Genomic DNA, 27,593 nt, shown 5'->3' with positions numbered 1-27,593 from the left:
AGCAGCACAGTTGTCAACGAAGAGCAGAACACGTCTGCTCTGTTGTTCAAACTTCCTGTCCAACCTGCGGACGTAACTCTCGAACAACTGCTGCGTTACCCATGCCTTTTTGTTGGCCTCGTATAACACTGGCAGCGTTGCCCCTTTAAAACACCTCGGGCTCTTGGACTTCCCGATTACTAACAAAGGAAGTTTCTAGCTGCCAGACACGTTGCTGCCGACAAGAATGGTCATCCGTTCTTTGCTATGCTTGCCACCATAGCATGCGTCACCAGCGAAAGCGAGTGTTCTTTCCAGCAGCAGCTTGTAAAAGAAGTAAGTTTCGTCGCAGTTGAAAATGTTGTCGGCAGAGAAGTGCTGCAACAAAGACTGAAGTTTTCTACTGCGGTACTGCACAATAACTGCACTGTTGACGGCGCCGCTTTCGCCACACATCTTCTTGAACTTGAGGTCATTCCGATGCTTAAAGTTTCTCAGCCATCCATCACTGAACTTGAAATCCGTGATGTCCATTCAAAGCGCGAGAGTTTCCGCTTTTTGTTTCAAGGTGCAGCCCGATACTAGCAATTGCTTGGCAATCATTGAATTAAGCCACGCGATGAGAGCGTCTTCAAGCTTTGGATGCCCGGCTGCGGCAGCTTGATTTCCGATGGAGGTGGAAATGTTGTAGGCCCGTGTGCTCAGATTTGGGTGCACGTTAAAGAACACCAGGTGGTCTAAATTTCCGAAGTCCTTCACTACGGCGTCTCTCATAATCATATAGTGGTTTTGTGACGTTAAACCCCACATATTAATCAATCAATCAAGCTTTGGATGAACACCTTGACTTGCATTCATCTTTTGGGCACCAGACGGTTTTTCGGCCGCTTCCAAGATCTTGTCTTTGTTTTTCAGAAAATCAGAAACTGTTTGCTTGGTAATGCCGAACTCCTTGCTCACGTCAGCCTGCAATTGGCCACTCTTCACTAACTTAATAATAGCGGCTTTCTTCTATATCGTCAACCGACGGAACTGTTTTCCGCGCTTCGATGCCATCGGCGAGGACGACGAAGGCGGAGTGGGGGCCATCGCAGGCAAGCGAAATCCTTACGATGTGAACAAAGGAGTTTGATGACGAGCGTCGAAGCACCTAGGCCTAGGGTTGCAGAACACACTTCACACGATCGCACAACCGCGCCCTAGTCTAGCCAAACACCATGTGGGCTGCGTAAACAAAACGGCGCGACGGCAGGCGACGGTGCCTCGGGTACTCCGGAGGTGGCACTGGTAAACATTCAAGATAGCCAGCGTGGCCAGACCAAATCGGTGTGTGACGGTTAGTTCGAGTTCGAAGTGGTGAAACGCTTCGCGAAAGCGCTGCGCGGGAAGCCAGAGTGGCATGCACAAGCACAAGCGCTAAAGCAAAAGGAACTTTATTGGCGCCAAAAAATTTCCGGGTGGATAGTTTCGATTGCCAGTGAAGCACCCTTGCACGATAAACACGCCCAGTGTTAGGAATCTTGGAGGCTGTGTGTGTTTCTCCGCTAACGATCGAATCCACGCAACAGATGCCGCCAAAGTAGACCGGCGCGCTCACTTATGTGATTGTAATCACGCGTGACGCAGTTGTGGTGGTTTCCACTGGAGGTCAGTGGTGATTTTCGACCTTCATTTGCGTCGAAAAGTCAGGAAAATTGGACTCCGGGGGGTTCGAGTGTCCGAAATTTCAGACTTCCTTATACATTAATTGTATGGGGGTCATGGCGGTGCCGCGAAGATGTCCGAAATATCTGGCATGTCCGAAAATTCGGGTGTCCGAAAAATCGGCAGTTGACTGTATTTGGTAGAAAAAATGCACTTTCCGGCCTTAGGCACGGCGCAGCGTTCGATATAGCGAATGTCCTGCTCTGCGGAAGTTCAATATATGGGTGCACTGGTCCCATACCTCTGCATGGGAAGTTCAAAGGGATTTTCAAACTGTTCAATATAGCCAATAATTTGATATATACGAGTTTGATATATCCAGGATCGACTGTATTGAAATTTGAGTTTATCTCGTCGCTGCTATAGTAGCTAAGCAGCTAAGGCATTTTGCTGCTAAGGTCAGGGGGCCAGTTCAATCCCTGGCCACTGTGAGCTGCATTTATACGGGACAAAAAAAGTAAACACCTGTGTCCTTATATTTTGGTGCTCAATAAAGAATCTTCGCCGTGAACCTTGGTTGTGAAACTTGGTCTGGAGTCCTTTATAAAAAAATTGGCGTACATTATTATCATGTCGTGGTGTTAGCATTTAAAACGCCCAAAGTAATTTTTTTAGAAGCTCATGTATATTTTAGTATGGCCCAGTGAGGTGCAAATCCAGTGATGGTAGAAATTGAGCAGGAGCCTTTCACTTTTGTGTCTTTTTTGATGCCAGTATCGTTCGAGGGTGTTACATCAATCAATAAACAAATGGAGCGATAAATGGATCAATCAATCAGCCCTTCAATGAAAACGTTCCTCTGAAATGGCCATCTTCCTTGTGAGTATGAGTGTGGAGGGCTCGCTTGTTAACCAGAAGGGTGACCAATTTTAAGCGCCGAATTTGCGCAGTGCTCGTATCAGTGCGGATGATTTTGGCACTAGCTGTCTGTCTCCCTTGTTGACGTTTACAATTTTGTTGTGTGTTCATTTCTTGCGCAGGCTGTGCGAGGGGGCCTGGTGGAGCAACTGCTTAATCTCTTGGGCAAGCCATCGACCAGCGCAACAACCAAAGCGCACGCTGTGCAGGCACTCAAGGCCATGGCAGCAGACATGGCCAGTGGGGACCAGGTCAGTTTTGCGGGAAAATTTGTTTCAACTCTTACCATCATTCAACTCCAAGTTTAGACAGAATTCATTACCAAAACTCGCTTCTACATTTACCACCTAATATATATATATATATATATATATATATATATATATATATATATATATATATATATATATATATATATATATATATATATATATATATATATATATATATATATATATATATATATATATATATATATATATATATAAGGCGCCTGAATGTAATTGAGTTAAGATCGTGGGTACGTAAAGTCATCGACGGATTTTTCGGACTCCAAAGATTCACTTGTTAGATATTGCCGACCTCACTAATGCATCGTCGAGGTTCCCATTGCATTATAGCATTTTCACGACCAATTTTTCGGATGAATTTTTGTTCTAAAGTATGGTTTTCTGGACTAAATAGTTTGTTTTTGGTTATGCCGGTGAATTTTCATAGCTGCCATGTTGTATTTTTGGTTGGCTTGATTGAGTGTGGCTTGCAGTGGCTAGTTGTGTGGGCTCCAAGATTGAAAGTACGCACAATTTTTCAGTTTCGGAGGCCATGTCTGATCTTCCTTGGTTACCAAAGCTTTTCTTTTTCAGTCTGCCTTGTCGTCATTAATACGTTGGTAGGTTTTTATTTTCTATGTGTTTATGGTTGTTCTGGTCGTCATTGCGCACGTGTTCGTGTTGGTGGTGTGCGGAGTATGTTTGAGCCGTGGTGCACGGCACATTCTCGCTGCTATTCGCGATTGCTCAGTAGCACTCCGGGAAGGGTGGGCTGGGGAATCAAGCTGCTCGGCTACTGACCTGTAACATGCGGGTTCGATCGCGGCCACAACGTTAGCGTTCTTATAGTGGTGAAATGCAGGAGGCTCACGTACTGTTTATTGTCGGTGCTGGTAAAAGCCCAGACTATGTTGTTAAATCTCACCGAACAGGCGAGACGTGGCATGCATATTTTTGCGATCGGTATCAAGTTTTGTTTGCATGTATCTATGGAGCCACCAACTTTGCCACCTGCAAGGGTCAGTGGCAGCAATTGACAATGCCCTTGCCAGTGATGTTATCGTAGCCCAAACAGAACCAAATTTGTTCGTCCCTAAGATTAGCACAAAGCATGGCATTATTGTGGATTATTTTTAGGCTTTTTTAATCCAAATATACTTCATTTTCATAGCTTGACCATTTTTCTTATCTATTTCGTGGTCCCCGCCAGGGTCAGAAAAATCGATTGGGGACTGTTCATCTCTCTTACTGGATCATGCTCTCATACAGAAAGTTGCCTGAACCCCAAGATTTTCCGGAATGATAAGTTCTCACTTAACCTGAGAACATAGGAATGTTTCAACATGTAATGGTTTTTGCAACTTATGTGTATCAGTTGGATTGGTCATGCTTTAAGAGAGCCAGTGTTCCGAAGACTTCTGGCCCCAAGAGTGCACTCGGTTGTGAAATGGCTCAAAATGGAAAAGAGTCAATGGCATTTCGCATTTGCCTTCTAAACTGTCTTCAGAGCATATGGGTTGGTTTAGGTTACATAAATTAAATGCAGCATGCATGTTCAGTTCAGGTTACCTTATTGTTGCTTGATTACTCTGTCTGACTACTGCCATTCTAAATGAACTGGGATGCCAGCAGGAGAATAGCTTGAGCCTTGTAAGAGCTGGAAAAATGTTACAGCAGTGCTATAGCACCGAACTCTCTTGTGCAGCTATATTTGGCTCTTTGCTACTGTTAAACAGTGTGTTTAGTACAATTGAGCCTGCTTATAACGAACCTGCTATAACGAGCAGAGTGGATTAGGGAACAAACGGGGGTTAAGGATATCATAGCTGAAATCAAGATGAAGAAATGGACATGGGCAGGGCATGTAGCGCGTAGACAGGATAACCGCTGGTCATTAAGGGTAACTGACTGGATTCCCAGAGAAGGGAAGCGGGTTAGGGGGAGACAGAAGGTTAGGTGGGCAGATGAGATTAAGAAGTTTGCGGGTATAAATTGGCAGCAGCAAGCACAGGACCGGGTTAACTGGCGGAACATGGGAGAGGCCTTTGTCCTGCAGTGGACGTAGTCAGGCTGATGATGATGATGATGATGATGATAACGAACCTGAGCTTGACGCGGTATCCGTTCGCTGTATCCCGAAGTTCGTAGTAAATGAAACACAGCTTTTATTTTAAAAGTAGAGAGTGAAAACACACTTTTCTTGCCCAAAAAGTACGTGATGCAAGTGTTTCGAAGAGCAGGAGCGATAAGGGCGATCTTGAGTTCATTTAAAATGGCAGGGTGCTCGTTCGCCGAGGCCCGTGGCATAAGCTGCATGAGGAACTGGTTCCAAAGTTTCGCCGTTCTCGCAATCCGATTCCTCCAAATCGCTCTCGCCACGTACTTCATTCACAATGCCCCAATCCGTGCACGGTACCGCAGTGTCGGCGTCATCATCTGCCGTAATTAAACCATTGCAACAGATGTCCCACTCGTTCTCCCTGGTAGGAGCCGACGACGCGCTGCCACAAATCGCTGGTGAAGTGATCCTGTTTGAAAGCTTTAGGCTCTGCATCGAGCTCGACGTCGAGGAAGTCGGCCTCGCAAAAACAGTTCCGCACGCATGTAGCTGTTACCGCCGCCCACGAAATATTCGCCATCTCCACTGCTGAATATCGGGACCCCCAAAGCGGCAAGTTGGCTGCCAGGTGGTCAACAGCTATGAGCAAACGTTTCATAACGCGGCACCTAACGTGCGGATTACGCTCAAGCCAAGCGGTCACACTCTCAACGTTTTGTTGAGCGGCAGGAAAAAGCGTGCAGGTCCTCCCGTCTGCCATCCTGACCACACACGCACACCAAGAGCGAGCAAGACACGCACATGCGACACACATGCCAGAATGCGTGGAAAAGCTCTGGGCCCGTTTCCAGTCAGAAAACGAAACTAATTTGAGCCAGCGTGACGGGCGTCGCGGAGCGGCGGAGAGGGGCGAAGGCACGGAGGAACCTTCCTCCATGAGCGAAGGGGTTGTGATAGAGAGGAGAGCAGATTTGCGAGAGAAGAGCAAGGAGTTGCGTTAGAGAGAAAAGAGGGGAGCATAGGGCGGGAGGGCGACCTTGAAAATCAAAACACACGGGAAGGAGGCAGGTTGAGTAGCTTGCTTGAAGGTCTGCGAAATGCGCAACTCGCACGTAGAAAAACTTTAAAGAGTGCCTGCGCATGCAGAAGTCGGAGCATAGCAGCTCGGCGATGTTAAAAAAATCGCTTTGTTGCGCCGGTGGGTTTGCGTGGCCTCACGAGCTTCAATATTTCGGGATTTGTTCCACGCAAATTGACAGCCGTTTTCGCGCTTCCGCACGCTTGCGAAGAGCATGCTGAGCCAATTGCGAAGTGAGCGCGAACAAGTCCTAAACACAAAATTATTCGCAAATTGTCAGAATCAGTGGGATAGCGTACGCACGAGCACTAGACGCGGACAATCGGGGACAGTCGGTGGCCAACAATGTTGGCAAATGGTCTGGTCACTCCAGGCCGGCGACGCCAACGACAGTACCAGCGATCAAAAACCGGAGATGGCCAACCAGTTTTCTAAAGATGGGTGGCAGTGTGAAAACACGGGCCACGTCTGTTGATTCGGGGTGCTCAGAGTAGCGGGGGGACAAAGGACTGAGAGGTGCGGTACAAAAAGCGGTCGGGGAGAGCGACAACTAGAGGGGCCCGGAGGCAGGGTAGGCGTATAACAATAAGAATGTGTGAGCACCTCGCTGATGCCTGATCGATGGTCGAAAGTGGTTTCCCGGGAAGTCGGCAGAGCGCCGACTCTGTTTGCTGTAACCGACCATCGGCGCTCGGAGACGTTCGTTGTAAGTGCAATTTTGTGCCATTGAACCAATGTATATTTTCACGGTCACGTGGATATTGTTCATTTTAAGCTAAAGTTCATTTTAAGTGGGGCCATTATATGTGGGCTCGACTGTATAATGTTAACACATTGTGTTTCATCGTCCCCTTCAGGTGTTGTCTTGAGTGTATTCAGTGTTTTTATGCACAGCCACAGCTGATTTCAATGATTTGGGGGTCACTATGGCATCTGGAATTACCCTGCTTAGCATTTACATTTTATTTATCTGGCCACCGTTCATTCCAGAACTGAAATAACAAAAACTTGGATCCATAGACGTGAACTTCTGCTTGAGATAGGTGTTACTAAAAATTGAACGAACAGGAGTCTGTTTATTGAAAATGCATGGAGGTTAATTATCAATCAGTGCTTTTCCTTTTTGTGCCCAATCTTGGTTTGCCCAGTCATATGAGCAAGCATTCAGCTCACCTGCTTATGGTAAACATGACCCTTGTGAGCCCACTGCATTCCATGATTTATTTCAGTTCCAAATGCCTGTGCTAAATTACGTATACTGCTTGTAAATAATAACCGGCTGTTTAGGATGTCTGTAATTGTGTTCTTTGTTCTTTTCTTTTTTTGTTTTTGACATTCCTCTCGTGCAGGTGAACAACCTCCTTGGCCAGTCCACCATCTGGTCTGACTACAAGGATCAGAAGCACGACCTCTTCATGGCACCTGCTGCCACGGCTGGCTACTTGCCCAGTAAGTTGTAGTTGTTGAGCCTGAAAACCCTTGCACGTCTTCTCTATTTCCTCTTTACTTACGTAATTATAGTGCGCGCACAAGGAGCGACTTGACACAAGGTCTCATCTTGTATATTGTCGTTGTGTGGCTGCATACCTAGCTCACGTTTACAGTGCAACCCACTTACAACGATCCCAGATATAATGATCTATCGGTTATAACGACCATATTTCGGTGTACTTACGATTTTTATATGCTATTCTTTGAAACTTGGTCCAGATACAGCAAACGTTTTTCAGCACCTTCTACTTATACAACGAACATTTTACAACACGGTCGCGGTAAAAATATAGCGCATACGAAGAGGGGGGAAAAAAAGGTAAAAGAGGTATTCTGAAGCATGTGATAGGTGCACTCCTGTGTGCACTGCTGCAGTTTGCTTGGGACGGAAGATATTACAGAACGCGACGAGCACCGCACAACGAGCACCGCACACAGGTGGTTAACTTTTTGGATGTTTCTTCACAGGCAGACCGGAAGAGAGAAAGATAAGAACTTTAAAAAAGAAAAACGGGAGGCAGCATAGAACATTGTGGTCAGCTTACGCACGGCAAACTTTTCTGTCGCTGTTCTTGGCATGTACGACCGCCGACGGTAAACCAACAATTCCTTCGAACGCAAGAAGCCATAAATGTGAGAAGCGATAACTTTTGTTGCGTGAAAGTTCCATGCGAGGCTCAACTCATCAACACCACTATGAGACACCACCATGTTGCCGGCTTTCTTCTACGGCCCGTTCCATGGACGCCTTTGTTTCTTGCCGTGGGCTTGGCATGCCTTCTTCTTTAGGCGAGAGTCACTAGTCATGCCGGCAAAAAGACTGAAAGTCGTTGTGGCGATTGCACAGCAGGAACGGGAAGCAGACAGCATACGCACGTGACGGGAGCCAGCGGCCGACAACAACCAGGAAAAAAAAATAAAAAATCGCAGCCTCGTTGGTCGCACCAGCCAATGGGAAGCGAGAAACGGGAAGCTCGCCTAGCACGCATGCGCTCCGGCCAATGAGCGATTGGTTAGGGGGCTTTAGAAAATGGGCAAGGGCGGCCGTTCTTTTCATGTGACATCATATTGAAGGGTGGCAAAATGCGCACTATGAAATCAGCTTCAAAACGAGCTCAAGATGGCGGCGATCGGCTGGCTGCTCCTCCAGCTGCGCGCGCTCTAAGTTCGAATAAGGTTTCCCTTTTTCGGGGCATTTCACAACTTCTGTAGTGACTTTATAACAAATTTTAACATATTTATTGATTGAATTTAGCATTTGCGATTTCAGAACACGGTGTGTACAGGCATAAAAAGTCGAAAAATCCACTTTTTGGTAATTTTTCACCATTCTGAGGCCTGCGTCCTCCCTTAAGAGTTTCCCACCTTTCGGTAACGGCAAAGACCGTTTGATTAGCGATAACGACTTCCCCGCAGTCGCGGCAACACCCTTACAAATAAGCATAAAAAAGAGCGATAGCGAGGTGGCTGGTGGCGATGAACGTGCCATTTCGACTCACTGTGGGCGAGCTCATCACAGTCATCTGCAGATAACTGTGACGGTGGTACAAGCACGTCATGTTTGCTGCCGCCGCATCGTGCAAAGTTGCTTGCGCAGGTTGCTCGCAAAACTGCACAGGCTACCCGTCGTACCCTAGCATGATCCCGAGTGAAACATGCACGAAGAACGCGCACACGCGCATACATTGGACTGCAAGCGAACTGGCATGCGACGACGAAAGTAACTAGGGTAAGCGACATACTGCACGCTACTAGCCAGGGATGACTGGTTCAATGTCAGTAGATCGCGATTCAGTGGAACAGAGCGAGTTCATAGCAAACAGGCGTCATTTAACACGTGAAAAGGCTTAACTTGTCAGCGGAGGGGTTGTTCGCACTTTTTAATAAAGAATACACACGTTTTAGCCACTATATGGCCGTTTTTATGGGCAACTTCATATACTACGAACTACTGATATAACAACCATTTATAGCAGCACTTTCGAGTTCGTTATAAACCGGTTCGACTGTATTCACATTTAATGCCTATCATATGCCAAGGCACTTCATATCAGCCTAGTATGAACAGCAGGAAAGCAACACTGGGACTCAAAAAAGTGAAACAAGCTTGGCACTTGTTTCGTGTCTGCTCAAAGCAGTTGCAACTGCTCAAAGTAGCAAGTTACGCTCAAACCTCATTATAAGATAGTTGCAGCTTGGACAAAAATAAGTTCGTTATATCCGAAAATTCGTTGTAATGGTATATTCCTAACATTATCTATTGCAAGACTTCTCTTCTTTTGCTTTGTTATATCAGAGTTTTGTTTATATCCGGGTTTGCAATATCGAGGTCAAAGTGTAGCTTTTATTGTACATTCATGTTTATTTACATTTAATGTTCTCCACAACTCAATGGTACTAAAGTGCACCATGTTTGTTATTCACAAGTGTGCAGTGACTGTGCCAATTTGATACGATTCCCCATTTTTGTGCCGAGCTGCGCCAAAACTGTGAAATTTGCTGAAATTGTGTCACGCTGAGCCAAAATGGCCAACCGGTCTCAAAATTTTCTCAGTTGCACTAATTTCATTTAGAAATGGAGGCCACTTGCAAATTCAATCAAATTCAAAATCAATCCAAGTACGGAGACCCTAATCATAAGCCACGGTGTAAAACATATGCTCATTCGGTCAGGACACTCGCGACACGCAATGGATTAGAAAATGTAAGCACTTGCGCACTCATCGGTCTGCCTACCACAGTGGATACCTATCAAAGGAATGATGCAGCTTTTAAGGAAAAAAATGCGTTGTCGTAGCCACCTATGCTTCACTGCAAATAAGAATTTTCGAGTCAGCAAACGCGGCTATGGCACGTTAGGAACAAACCAGACGTACCGCAAACGCTGGCATTGCTGGCGACCTCATTTGTTGTCACATCAATGGTACATGAAACATTTTTCTGCCCTGAAGTTGCGTCGCCTCGACGATAGATACCTGTGCCGCCGCGGGGCCAACATGTGTTCACCGTGGTTACTTCATCTGGTCAAAAGTGCCTTGTAAGCGAGAGAAGTGCTCTGAATGTAACCCCATTGCGAAATAAAAAGAAATGGGGGCTGTGTGGTGTAGCTGTTGGAAAATTTCTCGGCATTGACCATTGCTTAAGCCGCCTTCACTGCAGTACATTGACGGCCTGTAAAAAAGCATATTGAGATTTGGAAGGGGCTGTTAGCACTAGGCACGGGACAATTACTCGTGCGTTTATATGCTGCATAATTGTGAGTCTAGTATGATTTTTGACGTAAAGAAAGCTGCTGGCAATTATCTTGAGCAATGCATGACATTTCTGCAGCTCTAAAAAAAGCTGCGACAGTTTTTTTTTTTTTTTTTGCCACTTCTGCTTCTCATTTCTACAAATCTTCCGAAATGCAAGGTTGCCAGCTTATCAAATCTAAATTGGAATTCACAAGGTCTTTACAGAATTTGACAGGTGCAGCAAATGTTAATGTGGACTTCATCATTGTTTGCTTAGTGGAGTGGTACAAAATACTGCTTTTATTGGAATAGCAGGGCTCATGCTAACTATGCATCATTTAGGTGATGTTGAATGGTTTGCACATAATTTTTTTTCCTAAATGTAAGCCTTCTTTTTTATACTGCTGTCAATTTGGTCTTCCGTGATCAAAAATGGATGTTTTTTTTCCCCATAATCTGCTCCGAAAATTGCTCCAAATTCTACTTCTGCTGGTGCGCCCCTGAAATCACTATCAAGACTCTTCTCGGTCAACACCAGCTAGCAGCTAGCCCAGTCAACCATCTTTCTAAAATACAGCCAAGTCTCATAAAAGTGAACTTGCATCGGTAGCAAAGTACCGACATTGTATCTCGTATTCTCGTATTAACCTGCATATGTATTGACGAGAGTGAAAAATGTGATGGGGTTGGTGCGAAAAAAGAACTGATGTGATGCCTTCAATTAACCTGCTTATTACCATTTTACTGTGCCTATTTGAAGCACGGTAATAATAATGCCTTATATGCTCTCAAGCCTTGACATATGGAATCCGAAGGACATACTACTCAATAAGGGATATCTGTGGTTCACTTAACTTCTCTGAGATTAGTAACTTTTTTATGCTGTTTGTATTTTTCACCACATCACACTTTCTTGCAGTGTCGCTTACTAAAATTTTTACATTACAGAGGGTAAATGAGGCAGTTGCTGTACAAACCATAGAAAAGTTTGCATCGTGTTCTTTTTTTCCTCAGTTGGCATAGTTATCTTGAAAATCAATGCATTGTTTGACAGCATGCACCATAATAATGCCATTTCATCAGCTTGGTTATAATAGTAAGCATACAAGGTGTCGGAAGTTCGCTAGCAGAGGCGCAATGCAGTGCTGCGTTTGATGTATCAAGAGTGGCAGTTCTGTCTGAATCACCACTTCAAAGCACTGAGAAAAAGATGGCTGACATGAACAAGCCTGGGTTTGACTACACACATTTTGGTCACCGATATAAAGGTGCAACTACGCGGTCAGGGTCATAACACTAGATTGACACATTAGTTTGCCAAGTGTGAATTAGACTACCCGAGTTGCCACCAACACGCTTTCTACAGACGAAAAAGCCAGCGTGTTGATTCAGTACAGTCGAACCCCCATATAACAATGCTGAAGTTCCGCAAAAATTTCTTGTGATTTCCGATGATGGCTATAAACTGTTTGCACGGACATTAAAAAAGCAAAATAGGGGCATAGGGAGCTCGATTGAGAAAATTATAATTTATGGAATATGCCAATAGACAACAGTGATAAGGATAATAAAGCTGCCAATATTTCGTACATGCTTGAAAACTTCAACACTTCCACGGGACTGCCCCAAGCCTCACAGAGCCAATATATCACCAAGTCTGAGGTTTCGGACTCTGTAACTCTTCAAAGTCTCTACTTTTCTCAAATTGCATGTCCAAAAGTGCATTAACCGAAGCCATCGAAGCTCTCCTGCGCCGTTGCAGATTTCAAAAGTTCGTTTTGCTGCAATTCCACACTGCTATGCGGTGCAGCATATCGTGAATCTGAAGTGGTGCAGGGCCGCGTTGGTTGGGAGCGGGGATTTAGCAGCTTGAAATTTCTCATTTTCTTCTTTATTCATGAGGATTTTGCGATCCATTAGCTTTTAGCACAGGCACCCAACAGCCAGAATATTGTTATGACTGAAATTGCTTCCTGCGGCCATTGGTGAAAGGGGATTATTTCACCATAAAAAACTTACAAAAGTTGATGTGCAGTAGCTTCTTATTGTTATAACTGAGATACTGCTTAAATTGATATGGTTACAAGTTGGTTCGGTTGTACTACGGCCATCAGTCCAGCCCATGCATCTGATCGAGCACTTCATCACTGATGAGGTTCTACATTGCAAGGAAACTGATATGCTGCTTTTTGTAATGGCTTGTCACGAGCCAGTCTACCAGTGGCACAACTTGCTTCTTTGGCTGTAAAATGCAAAGAAGGCAGGTGGTGCTGCAGCCAGCACATCCTTTTATCCAGCGTTTAACTTTCCACAGACTGAGCGCATTATGGTTGTACTATTTCTAGATCGAAAGAACTGTTACGCGCAGGACCCAAGATAAGCGGACATATCGGAGCGTCGCCTTTCCATTTTGCAGGTGCAGGAACAGCCATTGCTGGCTACCTAACTCAAGGTTCAAGCCAGCACATGCCACAGACGCCGCCACCCCTGGGCGAGAGCTGATGCCCATTGCTGGGACTTACACACAAAACAAACGTGCCTTCCACTGTGATGTTGGGGTCGTTGCCAAACCCTGTTCCTATCTGGTCCAAAACTGTGCAGGGGAGCGCGGTGTCTGTGTGAACGCGTGGCCCGTAGAAGACAAGCAAGCCTCACCAGAGGGGAGTCCATCCCGTCATGAGCCACCTGGAAACTTGGCCAACGTTTCGGCACCGACGAGTAAATTGTGTGGCCTGTTGTCGGTCTCGCGTCCGAACTCGCGCTTTCCCTGGCATCCCGAATTGATGCTGAGGCATTTGCCGAAGCGACGTTTTAGGCCAAAGGGGAGAGGCCACCATGCTGTTTCCTTATCCTTTTCCTTTGGTGGTCGGCGTGCTGTGTGGTTTATAATGCTCGCCAATGCAACGAGTCTCTCGCGGCGTTATCAAAGTGTCGGCTACCCACAGACTCGTCCGATTTGCACCAGTTTTGTTTGCCTTTGTAATTTTAATGTTGTTATCTTGCAATGTTTCCCTTTAATTTCTTTATTTTTTGCTGTGGATGCAAAGTTGTAGAAAAGTAGGGGCTTTATGAGGCTTACCGGTGCTGTTGAAGAAAGAGTAATTTTACAATGGCCGTCAGTAGGCATCTGTTTCTGTATATTGTCCGTTGTTTTTGGCTACGTTCTAAATGTGTGAATGTGACGCGTATTGTGAAATGCTCGTGCGTGTTTTCGAAACCGGTTTGCAATAAAGACATTCCCCTTACGTTTGTACAGAATGACATGTTGGCCTTCTGCACACAAAATCTGTGTACTTTCCAGTGCTACGTATTATTATTGCACATTCATTTGGAGAACATGAGCTCTTCTGCAGAAAGCAAAGCTACATGAGTAAAGTGCACTCACAAACACACATATATATTATGTTTATGAGAACTGGTCACATAACTTTACGTTCTCATGACATTCATAATTCTTATTCCCAATCAACTTGTTTACAAAATAATTTGTGGTGTGACCTATAGTCAGTGCTCAGTGCCTATTGTAGGAGAGCTGATCTTATTGCTGGTAGTAGCTGCAGTGGTGTCTTCTGCTTTTGTTAAGGCTGTTGCTTATGGTCATGTGTGCCTTTAAGACCCATTAGTCTTATCAATAAAGTTAGGATTATGAAAGTTGAGGCACTGGTGCTTTTGTTCAGTTATTAAATGCGAAGCATTTGTTAGCGAACTTCGGTGGCTTTGAGCGCATCTATCTATCTATTTATATCTATCTATCTAGATGCATCGATCCATCCATTTGTGCGTCTGTACGCACGTCTGTCCGTCCACCTACGACTGTTAGCTCTCCTGGCCGTTTCAATAATGGTATCGATACCAAAATTGGCATGGCATAACATGACTGTGTGATGAGCATACGTGACTAGTCATAACATGAAAATCATGACATGTATGTCATTGTGATGATGTTTGTTGGTGAGGTTCGTCGCGCCGCAGAGCGTGTGACGCGTTGCGGATGGAGGAGACGGTATCTGACGTTAACAAACCACACTACAATTGTATTTGACAGCATACACACACGAAATACATAAAGCGGCAGCGTACACTACTAGTCAATTGTCTCACGTGGCGGTGCTTGGGGACCAGGAGGCTGTGGGCTGGTTGCGTCCCTGTGATGACGTAATCGTCGTCGGGTAGATGTCCGGTGTGGAAACGACGTAGCAGCAGCAGCAGGGGTTAAGGGCCGAGTGAATGAACCGTCGCTCGGTAGCCGGTAGCCAGACAGGGCTCGTCCGCGCCAGGCCAGGACCTTGCGACGCTCGTCTCGACGGCGGTGGACAATCTGGAACCTCGCGCGTAGGTGCGGGTTCTCCGAGAGCAGCAGGCCGCGTCCCAGGTCTTGCCAGGCGAGGACCGTGAGGCGCTCGCTGTCCCGAAGACAGGCGCCCTGTGTATGCGAACCTCGCGCGTAGATGCGGGTTCTCCAACACCCTGCCGCCCGTTCTGCCGGCGTTCCAAAAAAAAAAAAACTGTCTCGCCTGCGCGCGCCCTTCTTAATCTTCTCTGCAGCCCGAGCTCCTTCGTTTTTCTCGCCTTCCAGCGATCGGCCACTCCGTCGTCTGCTCTCGCTTTCCCTGCTTCGTCACAGTCATGAATGTAGGCTTGTGCTAGTGAATTCTAGGTTCGAAGCGAACTAGAAGAGAAGAGAGATTTTGGTCAAATAATTTCAAATTGCATTCGAGTAGTATAAATGACATACAAAGGAAAAATGGGCATGTTTATTATCACCTAACTAACCTGCACAATATTTCTTCAAAAGTGAAATAGGACCTCTATGCAAAATGCAATTTTTTTTTCATTCAAACAAAGTCGAAAAACTTTTAGTAGTAGTAGCAAGATTTACTTTTGGTAGGGTGCGAGTTATGACTTGTCAAATACGCAAGATTTTAAAATTTATTATATTTACGAGCACATAAGCAGTGATAACAAGCTTTTAAGCTTAATAAAATGATAAATTAATTTGAGGGTAATAGATTTATTTAAAAGTGCCCTGCTACACTTGTTCAAGTACCCATGGATTGGATTCAGTAACGAAGTTTATTGCCTCATAAATTTGCCGCCACAAAACTTTAGAATCTGTCCAGTACGAGCGCAGTTGCAAAGACTTGTTGCATGCTGCAATTGCATTCTTTTCTCCTCTTGACGAAAGAGCTGGAAGTTAAGCAGTGAGGGGTGGCACGAGAAAAAAAAATACATTACGCTATTTTTTTTTCTTCGAATGCGCGGTTTTTCAATGTTATCACGCTTGCACGTGTGGACAACTTGCGGTCTTCCGCAGCGGTCCCTTGTAACGACCGAGTGCACTCAGCTAATGGCTGATACAGTGGTTGTGACGAGTGATTTTTGAGCTTGTGCCGTCATTTGCCTATATAAGAGAACAATTTATAGCTTGAATTTAGAATTAAATGTGAATAGCAAAGCGCGTACCTTGCTATAATATTTGGCTTGTGTAACTCGGTAGCCTCGACTGCCGATCGGCAGCGTTTTCTGACCATGCCCAAAAAGAGTTGCAGGGCTTCTTTAAGGGGGCCCTTAAACACTTCTTCAAGTAACAATTGAAGGAATTCACTTGAAGAGCTTATTGCCTCATCAACCCAACGCCGCAAAAATTTTAAGGATCCGTTCAGTACGAGCGGAGTAGCAAAGATTTGTCACACGCTGCAATCGCATTCTTTCTCTCTTCTCTCATCCCGACGAAAGTGCTGAAAGCTAAGCAGGGAGGGATGGCAGGGCCACAGATAAACTTCACGCGCGGTCCGTGACCTTGAGCATTTTTTTTTTCTTCGGATGTGGGGCTTTTTTGTGGAAAAGTAGCGGCCTCCCACGGCTATCTCTGTAACGAGCAGGTGCGCCATATTCAAGTCGGCCAATGGCTTATAGATGGGCTTGCTACATGCGATTTTGGGTATATTGCGTGATTTGTCGAGAGAAGAGAAAGCAACTTTTAGACGACTTAGATAATTTATTGTGAATTCTCTGCCGTGTGCTGTGCTATAATATTTGGTTCGCGTGTTGTCGAAGCCTCTGCTACCTATCAGCAGCGTTTTCTAACCATGCTCAAAAAGTTTAGCAGGGCCCCTTTAAGTTTGAAGGGGGGCTTCACGGCGGAGTGGATATATTTTTTTTTTTTACAGGGGCTTTCACGGTTTAGCACTCTTTCACTACAGTGAAACCAGGCTTACAGGTGGTTGCATGGGGATTAATACGTGTATTTTAAACCTATTCGTTCATTGCGAATACCTGATATTTTCAATAACTTGAATTCGAATCGAGGCAAACTTTAATACACATTTTAATATTTGAAGCATTCGAATATTCGCAAAATCCTACACGAATGGCAAGATTTTGATTTCGTGGTCTTGCTGCTCTTGTGGAAATTTCGTTCACGTGACATATCGCAAAACTGGTATATGACATGACTGCTTGGTGAACGAAAGTGACGGACCATAACAAGGCAATCGTAACATATATATCTATATATATATATATATATATATACATGTGGATTCATGCAAACACAGGCACGAGCATACATAAAATATTGTTGAAATGCGCCCCCCAAAAGAATTTCTCGCTATGCCCCTGGTGTACAGATAAATCATACTAAGGCATTTCCTTCATGAGCCCAAGTGCATGGAAGCTTCGGAATGATAGTACACTGGCTGTTTTTAGGGGCGAAACTCCTTATGGCGTGGCTTGTGCATTCCTCGTCGTGCGTAACCACCGGTGGCACATACCCGAGAGAGCGGTCCTTAGAATGTCAGCTGGATGGCGGTACGTGTATATGATGAATACATGATGAAAAGATGTGAGATGGCGGTACTTCGAGTGTTCACTAGATGGAAGTACAGAGAGATGGACATACGGACGGGTGCACGGACAAACAGACGGAGGGGCGGACGGACGAACGCACCAATGGTAACAGGGATGAACGCATGGACGAATGAACGTACGGAAGCATGAGCGGACTGACGAACGCTTTGCCCCACCAATCGTCATTCACTTTGTGGATATGCTGTGATTCTTTTTAAATAGATGCCGGAACAGCAATGAAATTAGTGGCTACCTCCGGACATATGCACAGTGGTCCTTATACCCAAGACTGCGTATGAAAAGCTCTAGGTGCTCCTCCCCTGAGACCAGCTGTATAATGAACTAGAGCTTAATATGGAACAAAGGTATGGATGTCATCCGACGTTAGGAGGACCTATAGAGATTGATGTTGATCAGTGCGATGACTATTCATTCAAGTATTCATAAAATTCCTGAAGGACATAGAAAGGGTCGTTAGATAAGATAGCTGTAAGCTGTACATTAGTTGTGTGGTAATTCAGAACGTTATGGCTTTTGGCCAAACATTCCAAAGTTATTGAATTGAGGACCAAAGAAATGCCGTCGAGGCCACTGCGCATGCCCAGAACCCAAGCCGCGTTTTAAATTTTCTTTGGTGACGTTTTTTTTTTAATTTAGCGGGAGCCCTAAAGCTTACCCCAAAAGCTTTGCGTCAGACAAATGTGATGGCACTCACTGAAGGGACGATTTTCGGCCAGTAGTAAGTACAGTGAGCGTGAATTGGGTAAGTTTCGGAAGCGCTGGAGGCCTTAATCCAAAACTGTTCGCTTTAGGTAGATCCAAGGCGTGCATACATAAAAGGCTATGGGGGCTGTAACTTTTGAGGCCCCCATTCTAAAACTCCCTAATAAACATAAAAATGAGTAGCTGGGCAGTGAAACCACCTTACCTAAAAAGCCCCTCGTTTTTACAAAGGATGGAGGGGTGTTTGTATTAATTCCAGCTACCTCCGCATATGAAGCTTAAAAAATGTAAAATGGGGGGGGGGGGGCGATTTTAGTGGTACTCCCCCTTGAATTAAGCCACCGCACTGGCTTCGCCAATGCAGGCAAGCATGCATAGCAGAATAAAATAGTCACGAGAAGGCCAATTTGGCATGATTGCAGTGTACTATAGACTGCACGAAATAGAGTTAACAGACAGTTATAGTTTACAGGTAACGTGATAGTGGAGGCAAGGGAACGGCGTTACCGTGCAGCCAACGTTAGTTGTTTAGCAGGATAGCGTTTACGTGCCCCAGCTGGGACGGTGGCACCACTTATTGGATGGTTAATAAGTTAAAGACAGTGAAAAGAAAACGAGAACGTTTGCCTATACCACCGCGCGAAGCATTGTTACAAGTTTATTTTGCTAATAATAAAAGCAAATAAATGTGAAGCACGCACCAAACGCGGAAAAAAATTATGTTGTCGATTTGTAGTTTACATTATTCTTGTAGTTAGGCCTAGATCCGTTCGAAAATGGAAGCTATCTAAAAAATTACGCCATCTTATTCGTATACTCGGTCATCGCAGCTAACTGAAGGCAAGCGAAGCCACTTTTAAACGGTCGTTTGCCGCGAGCAAGGTGAATATTTTAACAACTACGCCAAAATCATTTCGAAGCGGGCGTCTGAGAGCGCCGCGATGTTTACGTACACTACGTACACTTACCTACATCCCGGTAAGCCCGGGCGAGGTGTGCCATAATATTCGCCAGTGATAGCTGCTTTGTAAAAGGCAGCGGCATTTTACAGCCGTTCAGAATGAACTCTGACAGACTACAAAAGGCCGGCCTGCTACTACACGCTACGTGCAGTGAACAAGTTGATCATCTCTTGGTCCTCCATCTTGAATCGCCACGCGCGCCACCTATAGTTCGTGTGCATTGCGAATAGTAAACCGTGGCCTCCGCGATCTGCTGCCGGCGGCGCGCCGTTGCTCCGGCCGTCCAATTCGGCGCGAAAGCAATGGGAGCGGTGTAATTTTGCTAACTCCGACACACGCCGCGATGCGGCGCCGTTAGCCTAAGGTTGAGAAGTGTGAGACCGAGAAGTACCGAGAAGTGTGAAGGGCAAATAACATGGGAGGTAGGAAGGCTTCAGACGACGATAGATTATGCACTGATGTCACATAGGATGTATGATAAGCTCAGGGGAATGCACATGGATGAAGGTGGCTCCAGAAGTCTGGGTAGCGATCACAAACGTATCAAGCTAAGTTTTGGAAGAGCAGTGAATGTGGGAAGGAGACAAGATGAGCAACTACAGGAAAATTTTTATTCAGAAAGGCAAATTGAAATAGCCACTAAACAAATTGAGAAAGTAATCACGGAGGATAATAAGGCAGTGTGGACATACACGAATCTAATTAGACTCTTTGAGCTAGAGCTTGCTAAGACGCGTGACAAATCACCCCGGAAAAGAAGACACAAACCCAAATGTTGGTGGGATGAGTAAGTTGAGAGAGCCATAGCAAAACGTCAGGAAGCCTCTAGGGAACACAGACATGCTAAGCAGCGGCGTGAACCGACAGATGATGTTCAAAGAAAATGGGCAACCTTTCTAAGCTGTAGAAGGGATGCATCCCTTCTGATCAATGAAAAGATTAGAAGGAAGGGAGCTCAGTGGCTGGCAGAAGTACATAAAAAAGATAGAAAGGCAGCTGCGAAATTTTGAAACCATCTAAACTCCCTAAGAAATGAGACGAGCCTAGAGCAGAGTTTTATAACTACAGCCCAAGGTGCTAGGCTAAAAGGGGACGAAGCTATTGAATATATAAGAACAAGGGTGACAGAAAAATTTCAACAAAGAAGTACTTTATGCACCACAATAGACGAGGACGAATCAAGTGGTGCAATGGCTCCATTTTCACAACAAGAGTGGGAAAGGGCTGAGAAAAGGGTTCCTGGTAGTACATCAACAGGCCCAGATGGCATTCCAATTAGGCTGATAAAGACATTAGGTCCGAAGTCTAAGCAGGCTTTGAGAGAGGCAGTGAGCAAAATAATAATCGATGGTGAAGTTCCCAATGGATGGAAACTTAGCAGGATGAGCATGATCTATAAAGGAAAGGGGGACAAATCTGACATAAACAACTACCGTCCTATAATAGTGACATCAGTGGTCTACAGGCTGGCGATGCAAATTATAAAGGAAAGACTGCAGGTGTGGATAGAGCATGAGGGGGTGCTGGGGGAACTGCAGAATGGGTTTCGGAAACACAGGAGGTTGGAAGACAATCTGTTTTCACTGACGCAGTGCATCGAAATAGCAGAAAAGGAACACAGGCCCCTGTGGCTAGCATTTTTGGATATCAAGGGAGCGTACGATAGCGTGGTTCAAGAGGAATTGTGGGGAATACTGGACACACTAGGCGTGGAAAATGTAGTCACTAATCTTTTAAAGGGTATCTATAAAGGTAACAAGGTAGTTATAAAGTGGGAAAAACAGGTATCCAAGCCTGCAGAGGTAAAACGGGGGCTTAGGCAGGGGTGCCCCTTGTCATTCTTATTATTCATGATGTACCTACAAGGATTAGAGGCAAAATTAGAGGGAAGTGGACTGGGCTTCAACCTCTCTCTAGTCAAACAAGGAAAACCTATTGATCAGGCACTACCAGCATTAATGTACGCAGATGATATAGTGCTAATGGCCAACAACAAGGAAGATTTGCAGAGATTGATGGACATCTGCGGTAATGAGGGAGATAGGTTAGATTTTAGATTCAGTAAGGAAAAATCAGCAGTCATGATTTTCAATGACAACGAAGGTAGTGAGCTTAGAATACAGGAGGTCACGCTAGAGATAACAGATAAATACAAATATCTGGGCGTATGGATAAGCAATGGGACCGAGTATCTGAGGGAACACGAAATATACGTGACGACTAAAGGTAACAGGAATGCAGCAGTCATGAAAAATAGGGCACTGTGGAATTACAATAGGTATGATGTTGTGAGAGGAATATGGAAAGGGGTCATGGTTCCTGGGCTGACGTTCGGCAATGCGGTCTTGTGCATGAGATCAGAAGTTCAAACAAGATTAGAAATTAAGCAACGTGGAATAGGTAGGCTTGCTTTAGGAGCTCACGGGAATACACCAAATCAGGGAGTACAAGGTGATATGGGATAGACATCATTTGAGGGCAGGGAAGCTAGCAGCAAGATACAATTTGAGAAGCGATTGAGAGAAATGAAGGAGGAGCGTTGGGCTAGGAAGGTTTTCAGCTACTTGTACATGAAGAATGTCGATACAAAATTAAGGAAGCGAACTAGGAAGTTGACTGGTAAATACTTAGAAAACAGCAGGTGGCCAAACCAAAAAGAACTATCACTTAAGAATAAAGTGAAGGAAACGGAGACTGACATGTGGAAAATGAGCATGATTAAGAAGTCCGCACTAGAGATCTATCGAACTTTTAAGCAGGAAATTGCCAAGGAAAGGATCTATGATAATACTCGGGGTAGTTCTCTACTGTTTGAGGCAAGGACCGCAGTACTGCGAACCAAGACATATCGGGCCAAATACGAAGGGGTAGACACAGTATGCAGTGCGTGTGGAGAGGAAAAAGAAACTGCCGAACACTTGATAATGTTCTGTAAAGGGCTTCACCCTATAGTTCAGGATGATGGCGCAGAGTTTTTCAAAGCACTGGGGTTTAGGGACCGGGAGGGCAAAATAGACTTTAAGCAAGTAGACTTAACTAGAAGGAGGTTATCTGATTGGAGGCTAAAGTCAAGGCACGAGTGAAAATTAAACTCTCCACTGCAAAGTACGAATCCTCAAACTCACTTTTTAAGGAAAAAAAAAATAAATATAGCTTTGGGTTCATTAAGTATTATGGCTTGGTGGCGCTAGCCACCACCCGATCTAAAGGGTACAGCCATATCTATCCATCCATGAACGAGGCTCATTTGACCGACAGTGCCTGCGATTTCAGGTGTTCGCCAGTCTTCGTTGTCGAGTTTCAATGCAGACAAACCATGAGTATGCGCTCGATGTGTTTGTACTCGTTCCTGCAAGCAGTACAAAGTTAAGGTACGTACGTTTTTTAAAAGACTTCGTTAATAAGTTTGTTTTGCTGCAGCCGGTGTGGTTACGTGAATCGAATGAGGCAGCCCAAACTCCTTTCGCATTTCCTGCAGATTGAATGCCAGTGTGCTGAATTTTTTTGTCACTTTTACGGCCTTTTCGCGAGCTATCACGGCGCTTCACCTTGTTATGCCTTGCCGGCTGTTTCGAAAGTACTTGGCCACAGTGAGCTGGGCTATTTTGTGTGTGAGTATGTGTGCGCGTTTTGTTTCACGGCGCGTGTGCTTGCTGTGCGTTCGCTGCGCACGTGTGCATGTTACGTGGTGTGCGTGGGGGTTCGCGCGCGCGTGTGTGTGTGCGGGTGTGTGCATGCGTATGTGAATGGGTTCGCCGCGTGTGTTCATGTGAGTGTGTGTAGGTTCACACGTGCGCGCGTGTGTGCGTGCGCATGTGGGTGGGTCCGCAGCGCGTGTTAATGTGTGTGTGTGTGTGTGTAGGTTCACACGCGCGCGCGTTGAATGTGTGTGCGTGCGCGTGTGTGCGAGACAGAGTGAGAGAGAGAGCAGCGTAATATCGATAAACGCTCGAGTGTTGTTTATAGGCAGGTTATTGCAATTGTCGAAAGCTCTAAGCTAGTCTTCCACGTGAACGAAGCGACCACGCGTACGAAGCGACAATTTCTTCTTGACTCTTGGTTTACTATCACGTATATGTTGCAGGTGTGCTTAGCGGTCTTACGTAGCTATCGCAATTTCGCTGCCTCATTATTCGCTGTGAGTGAAAATTACACGGTTTTCTGGCGTGCATTACACACCGTTGTCCGCTCTGCTTCTGTATTTTTTCAGAAGAATGTATTACAGCGTGCCTTTGTATTGCAGCGTGTATGCCCGGCAAGAGATGAGCATGGTGCGAGCACACTGTCAGTGGTCTTCGACAAGTTTATTAAGCCACTCTTGTCCAATGCCGGTGCGGCTGTGACAGACAGGGCAGTTTACCGGAAAAAGCTTGCAAGTAAGCCACTGTACCGGAAAGTGCTGCGCGTGTAAACTTGTGCAACGCATGAAAAACATGGTGCATACTATGTGCCTCTGTTTTTGGGTTGTTTCTGTAAATGAAATCTCATGTATAAACTTGTATGTAAGTCACTACTCTGCAATGTGCTCCGTGAACAGAATTGCGCAATGAAAAAAAAACATGCTGCAAACCGTCCTTTTTTTTCTTGCTGTAAATAAAGTATCATGCATCCTGAAATGAGTTTGTATGTCCTCTTTCCGAGATGTAGCTTCGATGCATTAGCCTCCAATGTTTAGGGCAACCGCGGGAAAAATTTTTTGCTGAGTTCAAGGACGCGGGTTCGACTCGCGGCCGCTTTTCTGCTGGAGGCGAAAGCGAAAGCGGCCCGTGTGTTCCAGATTTCGGCGCTCGTTAAAAATCCCCAGGCGTATGGGCGCCGAGGGGAGGGGGTGCAAAAAGAAGGCACTTGCTTTCCCCCTCCCCCCCAAACCATTTTAACACTTTATCCCATGCCCTCTCCCTTTTCCTTCGCGCAACAATAGATTTGCCCCCTCAAGGTAAAATCCTGCCGGCGCCCATAACCCGGTGGTCACAGTTAATCCGGAGCCCTCTACTACGCGGTGCCTCATCGCCTATGTAGCGTCGACGCGTTAAACCTCATGATAAAAATTGACCCTGTTCCAGCCAGGCAACTTCAACGGTAAGCATTGCAGGAAGTTTGTCTTACCCAACACTGGATTGTGACAACGCTTTGTAAAACACCTGCGCGCCGTGAAGGATTACACTTCACTTAACAATTTTTCTCTTAAATGAATGCGAACAAAAAATTTATATCTTTGGTACACACACAAAAAAAAAAAAGCGGCACTGCGCTCTTTCTTTGTATCACGCGCTCTTTCACGTACTAAAATAACAAATACAAGCTTTCCGGAAATAAAACAATACGACTTATCTTTTTTTTAAATGCGTGACCTTGAGCAGTGGGAGTCTGCGCAGACCAGCTCGGCGGCGGAGCATCAAATCGCCCTGATGCAACGAGCCCTGCATTCGGCGCAGGATCGCGGCCTCCTGGACGTAGGAGGTTGACCACGTCCCTTTCCAGCCCCCTTGGCTGCTCAATAAAATGTTTTTACCACCACCACCACAAAAATGAAAACTACTGATGTGCAATGGATTCACTTACGCTTCACAGCGGCCCTAGTCTACATCAAAAATCAAACGGCTAAATGGCACCCGTAACTACTTCTATCTACTGCATTGATGAGCGGTTGTAATTTTTTTAATAAACGTCTCACACAGGCTGCGAAGGCTGAGTTTTCGTCCTCTGCGCCCGCCCGCGCCAGGGAAAGCCAGAGAAAGCATGGATGGATGGATGGATAAGGCTGTACCCTTTAGATCGGGCGGTGGCTAGCGCCACCAAGCCGTATCGGGCGGTTTAGATCGGGCGGTGGCTAGCGCCACCGAGCATGGATGGATGGATGGATGGATATGGCTGTACCCTTTAGATCGGGCGGTGGCTAGCGCCACCAAGCCGTAAAACCTAATGAACCAAAAACTATATTTTTTTTCCCTTAAAAAGTGAGTTTGAGGATTCGTAACCTGCAGTGAAGAGTTTAATTTTCACTCGTGTCTTGACTTTATTCACCAATCAGATAACCTCCTTCTTGTTAAGTCTACCCGCTTAAAGTTTATTTTGCCCTCCCGGTCCCTAAACCCCAGTGCTTTGAAAAACTCTGCGCCATCATCCTGAACTATAGGGTGAAGCCCTTTACAGAACATTATCAAGTGTTCGGCAGTTTCTTCTTCCTCTCCACACGCACTGCATACTGTGTCTACCCCTTCGTATTTGGCCCGATATGTCTTGGTTCGCAGTACTCCCGTCCTGGCCTCAAACAGTAGAGAACTACCCCGAGTATTATCATAGATCCTTTCCTTAGCAATTTCCTGCTTAAAAGTTCGATAGATCTCTAGTGCGGACTTCTTAATCATGCCCATTCTCCACATGTCAGTCTCCGTTTCCTTCACTTTCTTCTTAACCGATATTTCTTTTTGGTTTGGCCACCTGCTGTTTTCTAAGTATTTACCAGTCAACTTCCTGGTTCGCTTCCTCCATTTTGTATCGACATTCTTCATGTACAAGTAGCTGAAAACCTTCCTAGCCCAACGCTCTTCCCCCATTTCTCTCAATCGTTTCTCAAATTTTATCTTGCTGCTAGCTTCCCTGCCCTCAAATGATGTCCATCCCATATCACCTTGTACTCCCTGATTTGGTGTATTTCCGTGAGCTCCTAAAGCAAGCCTACCTATTCCACGTTGCTTAATTTCTAATCTTGCTTGAACTACTGATCTCATGCACAAGACCGCATTGCCGAACGTCAGCCCAGGAACCATGACCCCTTTCCATATTCCTCTCACAACATCATACCTATTGTAATTCCACAGTGCCCTATTTTTCATGACTGCTGCATTCCTGTTACCTTTAGTCGTCACGTATATTTCGTGTTCCCTCAGATACTCGGTCCCATTGCTTATCCATACGCCCAGATATTTGTATTTATCTGTTATATCTAGCGTGACTTCCTGTATTCTAAGCTCACTACCTTCGTTGTCATTGAAAATCATGACTGCTGATTTTTCCTTACTGAATCTAAAATCTAACCTATCTCCCTCATTACCGCAGATGTCCATCAATCTCTGCAAATCTTCCTTGTTGTTGGCCATTAGCACTATATCATCTGCGTACATTAATGCTGGTAGTGCCTGATCAATAAGTTTTCCTTGTTTGACTAAAGAGAGGTTGAAGCCCAGTCCACTTCCCTCTAATTTTGCCTCTAATCCTTGTAGGTACATCATGAATAATAAGGGTGACAGGGGGCACCCCTGCCTGAGCCCCCGTTTTACCTCTGCAGGCTTGGATACCTGTTTTTCCCACTTTATAACTGCCTTGTTACCTTTATAGATACCCTTTAAAAGATCAGTGACTACATGTTCCACGCCTAGTGTGTCCAGTATTCCCCACAATTCCTCTTGAACCACGCTATCATACACTCCCTTGATATCCAAAAATGCTAGCCACAGGGGCCTGTGTTCCTTTTCTGCTATTTCGATGCACTGCGTCAGTGAGAACAGATTGTCTTCCAACCTCCTGTGTTTCCGAAACCCATTCTGCAGTTCCCCCAGCACCCCCTCATCCTCTATCCACGCCTGCAGTCTTTCCTTTATAATTTGCATCGCCAGCCTGTAGACCACTGATGTCACTGTTATAGGACGGTAGTTGTTTATGTCAGCTTTTTCCCCCTTCCCTTTATAGATCATGCTCATCCTGCTAAGTTTCCATCCATTGGGAACTTCACCATCGATTATTATTTTGCTCACTGCCTCTCTCAAAGCCTGCTTAGACTTTGGACCTAATGTCTTTATCAGCCTAATTGGAATGCCATCTGGGCCTGTTGATGTACTACCAGGAACCCTTTTCTCAGCCCTTTCCCACTCTTGTTGTGAAAATGGAGCCATTGCACCACTTGATTCGTCCTTGTCTATTGTGGTGCATAAAGTACTTCTTTGTTGAAATTTTTCTGTCACCCTTGTTCTTATATATTCAATAGCTTCGTCCCCTTCTAGCCTAGCACCTTGGGCTGTAGTTATAAAACTCTGCTCTAGGCTCGTCTCATTTCTTAGGGAGTTTAGATGGTTCCAAAATTTCGCAGCTGCTTTTCTATCTTTTTTATGTACTTCTGCCAGCCACTGAGCTCCCTTCCTTCTAATCTTTTCATTGATCAGAAGGGATGCATCCCTTCTACAGCTTAGAAAGGTTGCCCATTTTCTTTCAACATCATCTGTCGGTTCACCCCGCTGCTTAGCATGTCTGTGTTCTCTAGAGGCTTCCTGACGTTTTGCAATGGCTCTCTTAACTTCCTCATCCCACCAACTTTTGGGTTTGTGTCTTCTTTTCCGGGGTGATTTGTCACGCGTCTTAACAAGCTCTAGCTCAAAGAGTCTAATTAGATTC

At 45.4% G+C, this 27,593-nt stretch overlaps 1 protein-coding gene across 1 annotated transcript in view; it reads left to right on the top strand.

Annotated features, from left to right (window-relative positions):
• Nucleotides 1-13,426, top strand: part of Rme-8 (receptor mediated endocytosis 8) — a 176,552-nt gene extending 163,126 nt beyond the window's left edge. The window contains exons 45-47 of the mRNA XM_037425074.2: nucleotides 2,664-2,792; nucleotides 7,297-7,396; nucleotides 13,088-13,426. Coding sequence (XP_037280971.2) covers nucleotides 2,664-2,792; nucleotides 7,297-7,396; nucleotides 13,088-13,173 — 315 coding nt within the window. The 3' untranslated portion in view covers nucleotides 13,174-13,426. The remainder of the gene's footprint in view (nucleotides 1-2,663; nucleotides 2,793-7,296; nucleotides 7,397-13,087) is intronic.
• The last annotated feature ends 14,167 nt before the right edge of the window (nucleotides 13,427-27,593 follow it).

This window comes from Rhipicephalus microplus, chromosome 5, assembly GCF_043290135.1.
Source record: "Rhipicephalus microplus isolate Deutch F79 chromosome 5, USDA_Rmic, whole genome shotgun sequence".
NCBI classification, from domain to species: Eukaryota; Metazoa; Arthropoda; class Arachnida; order Ixodida; family Ixodidae; genus Rhipicephalus; species Rhipicephalus microplus.
This window is presented reverse-complemented; position numbering and strand designations above follow the sequence as displayed.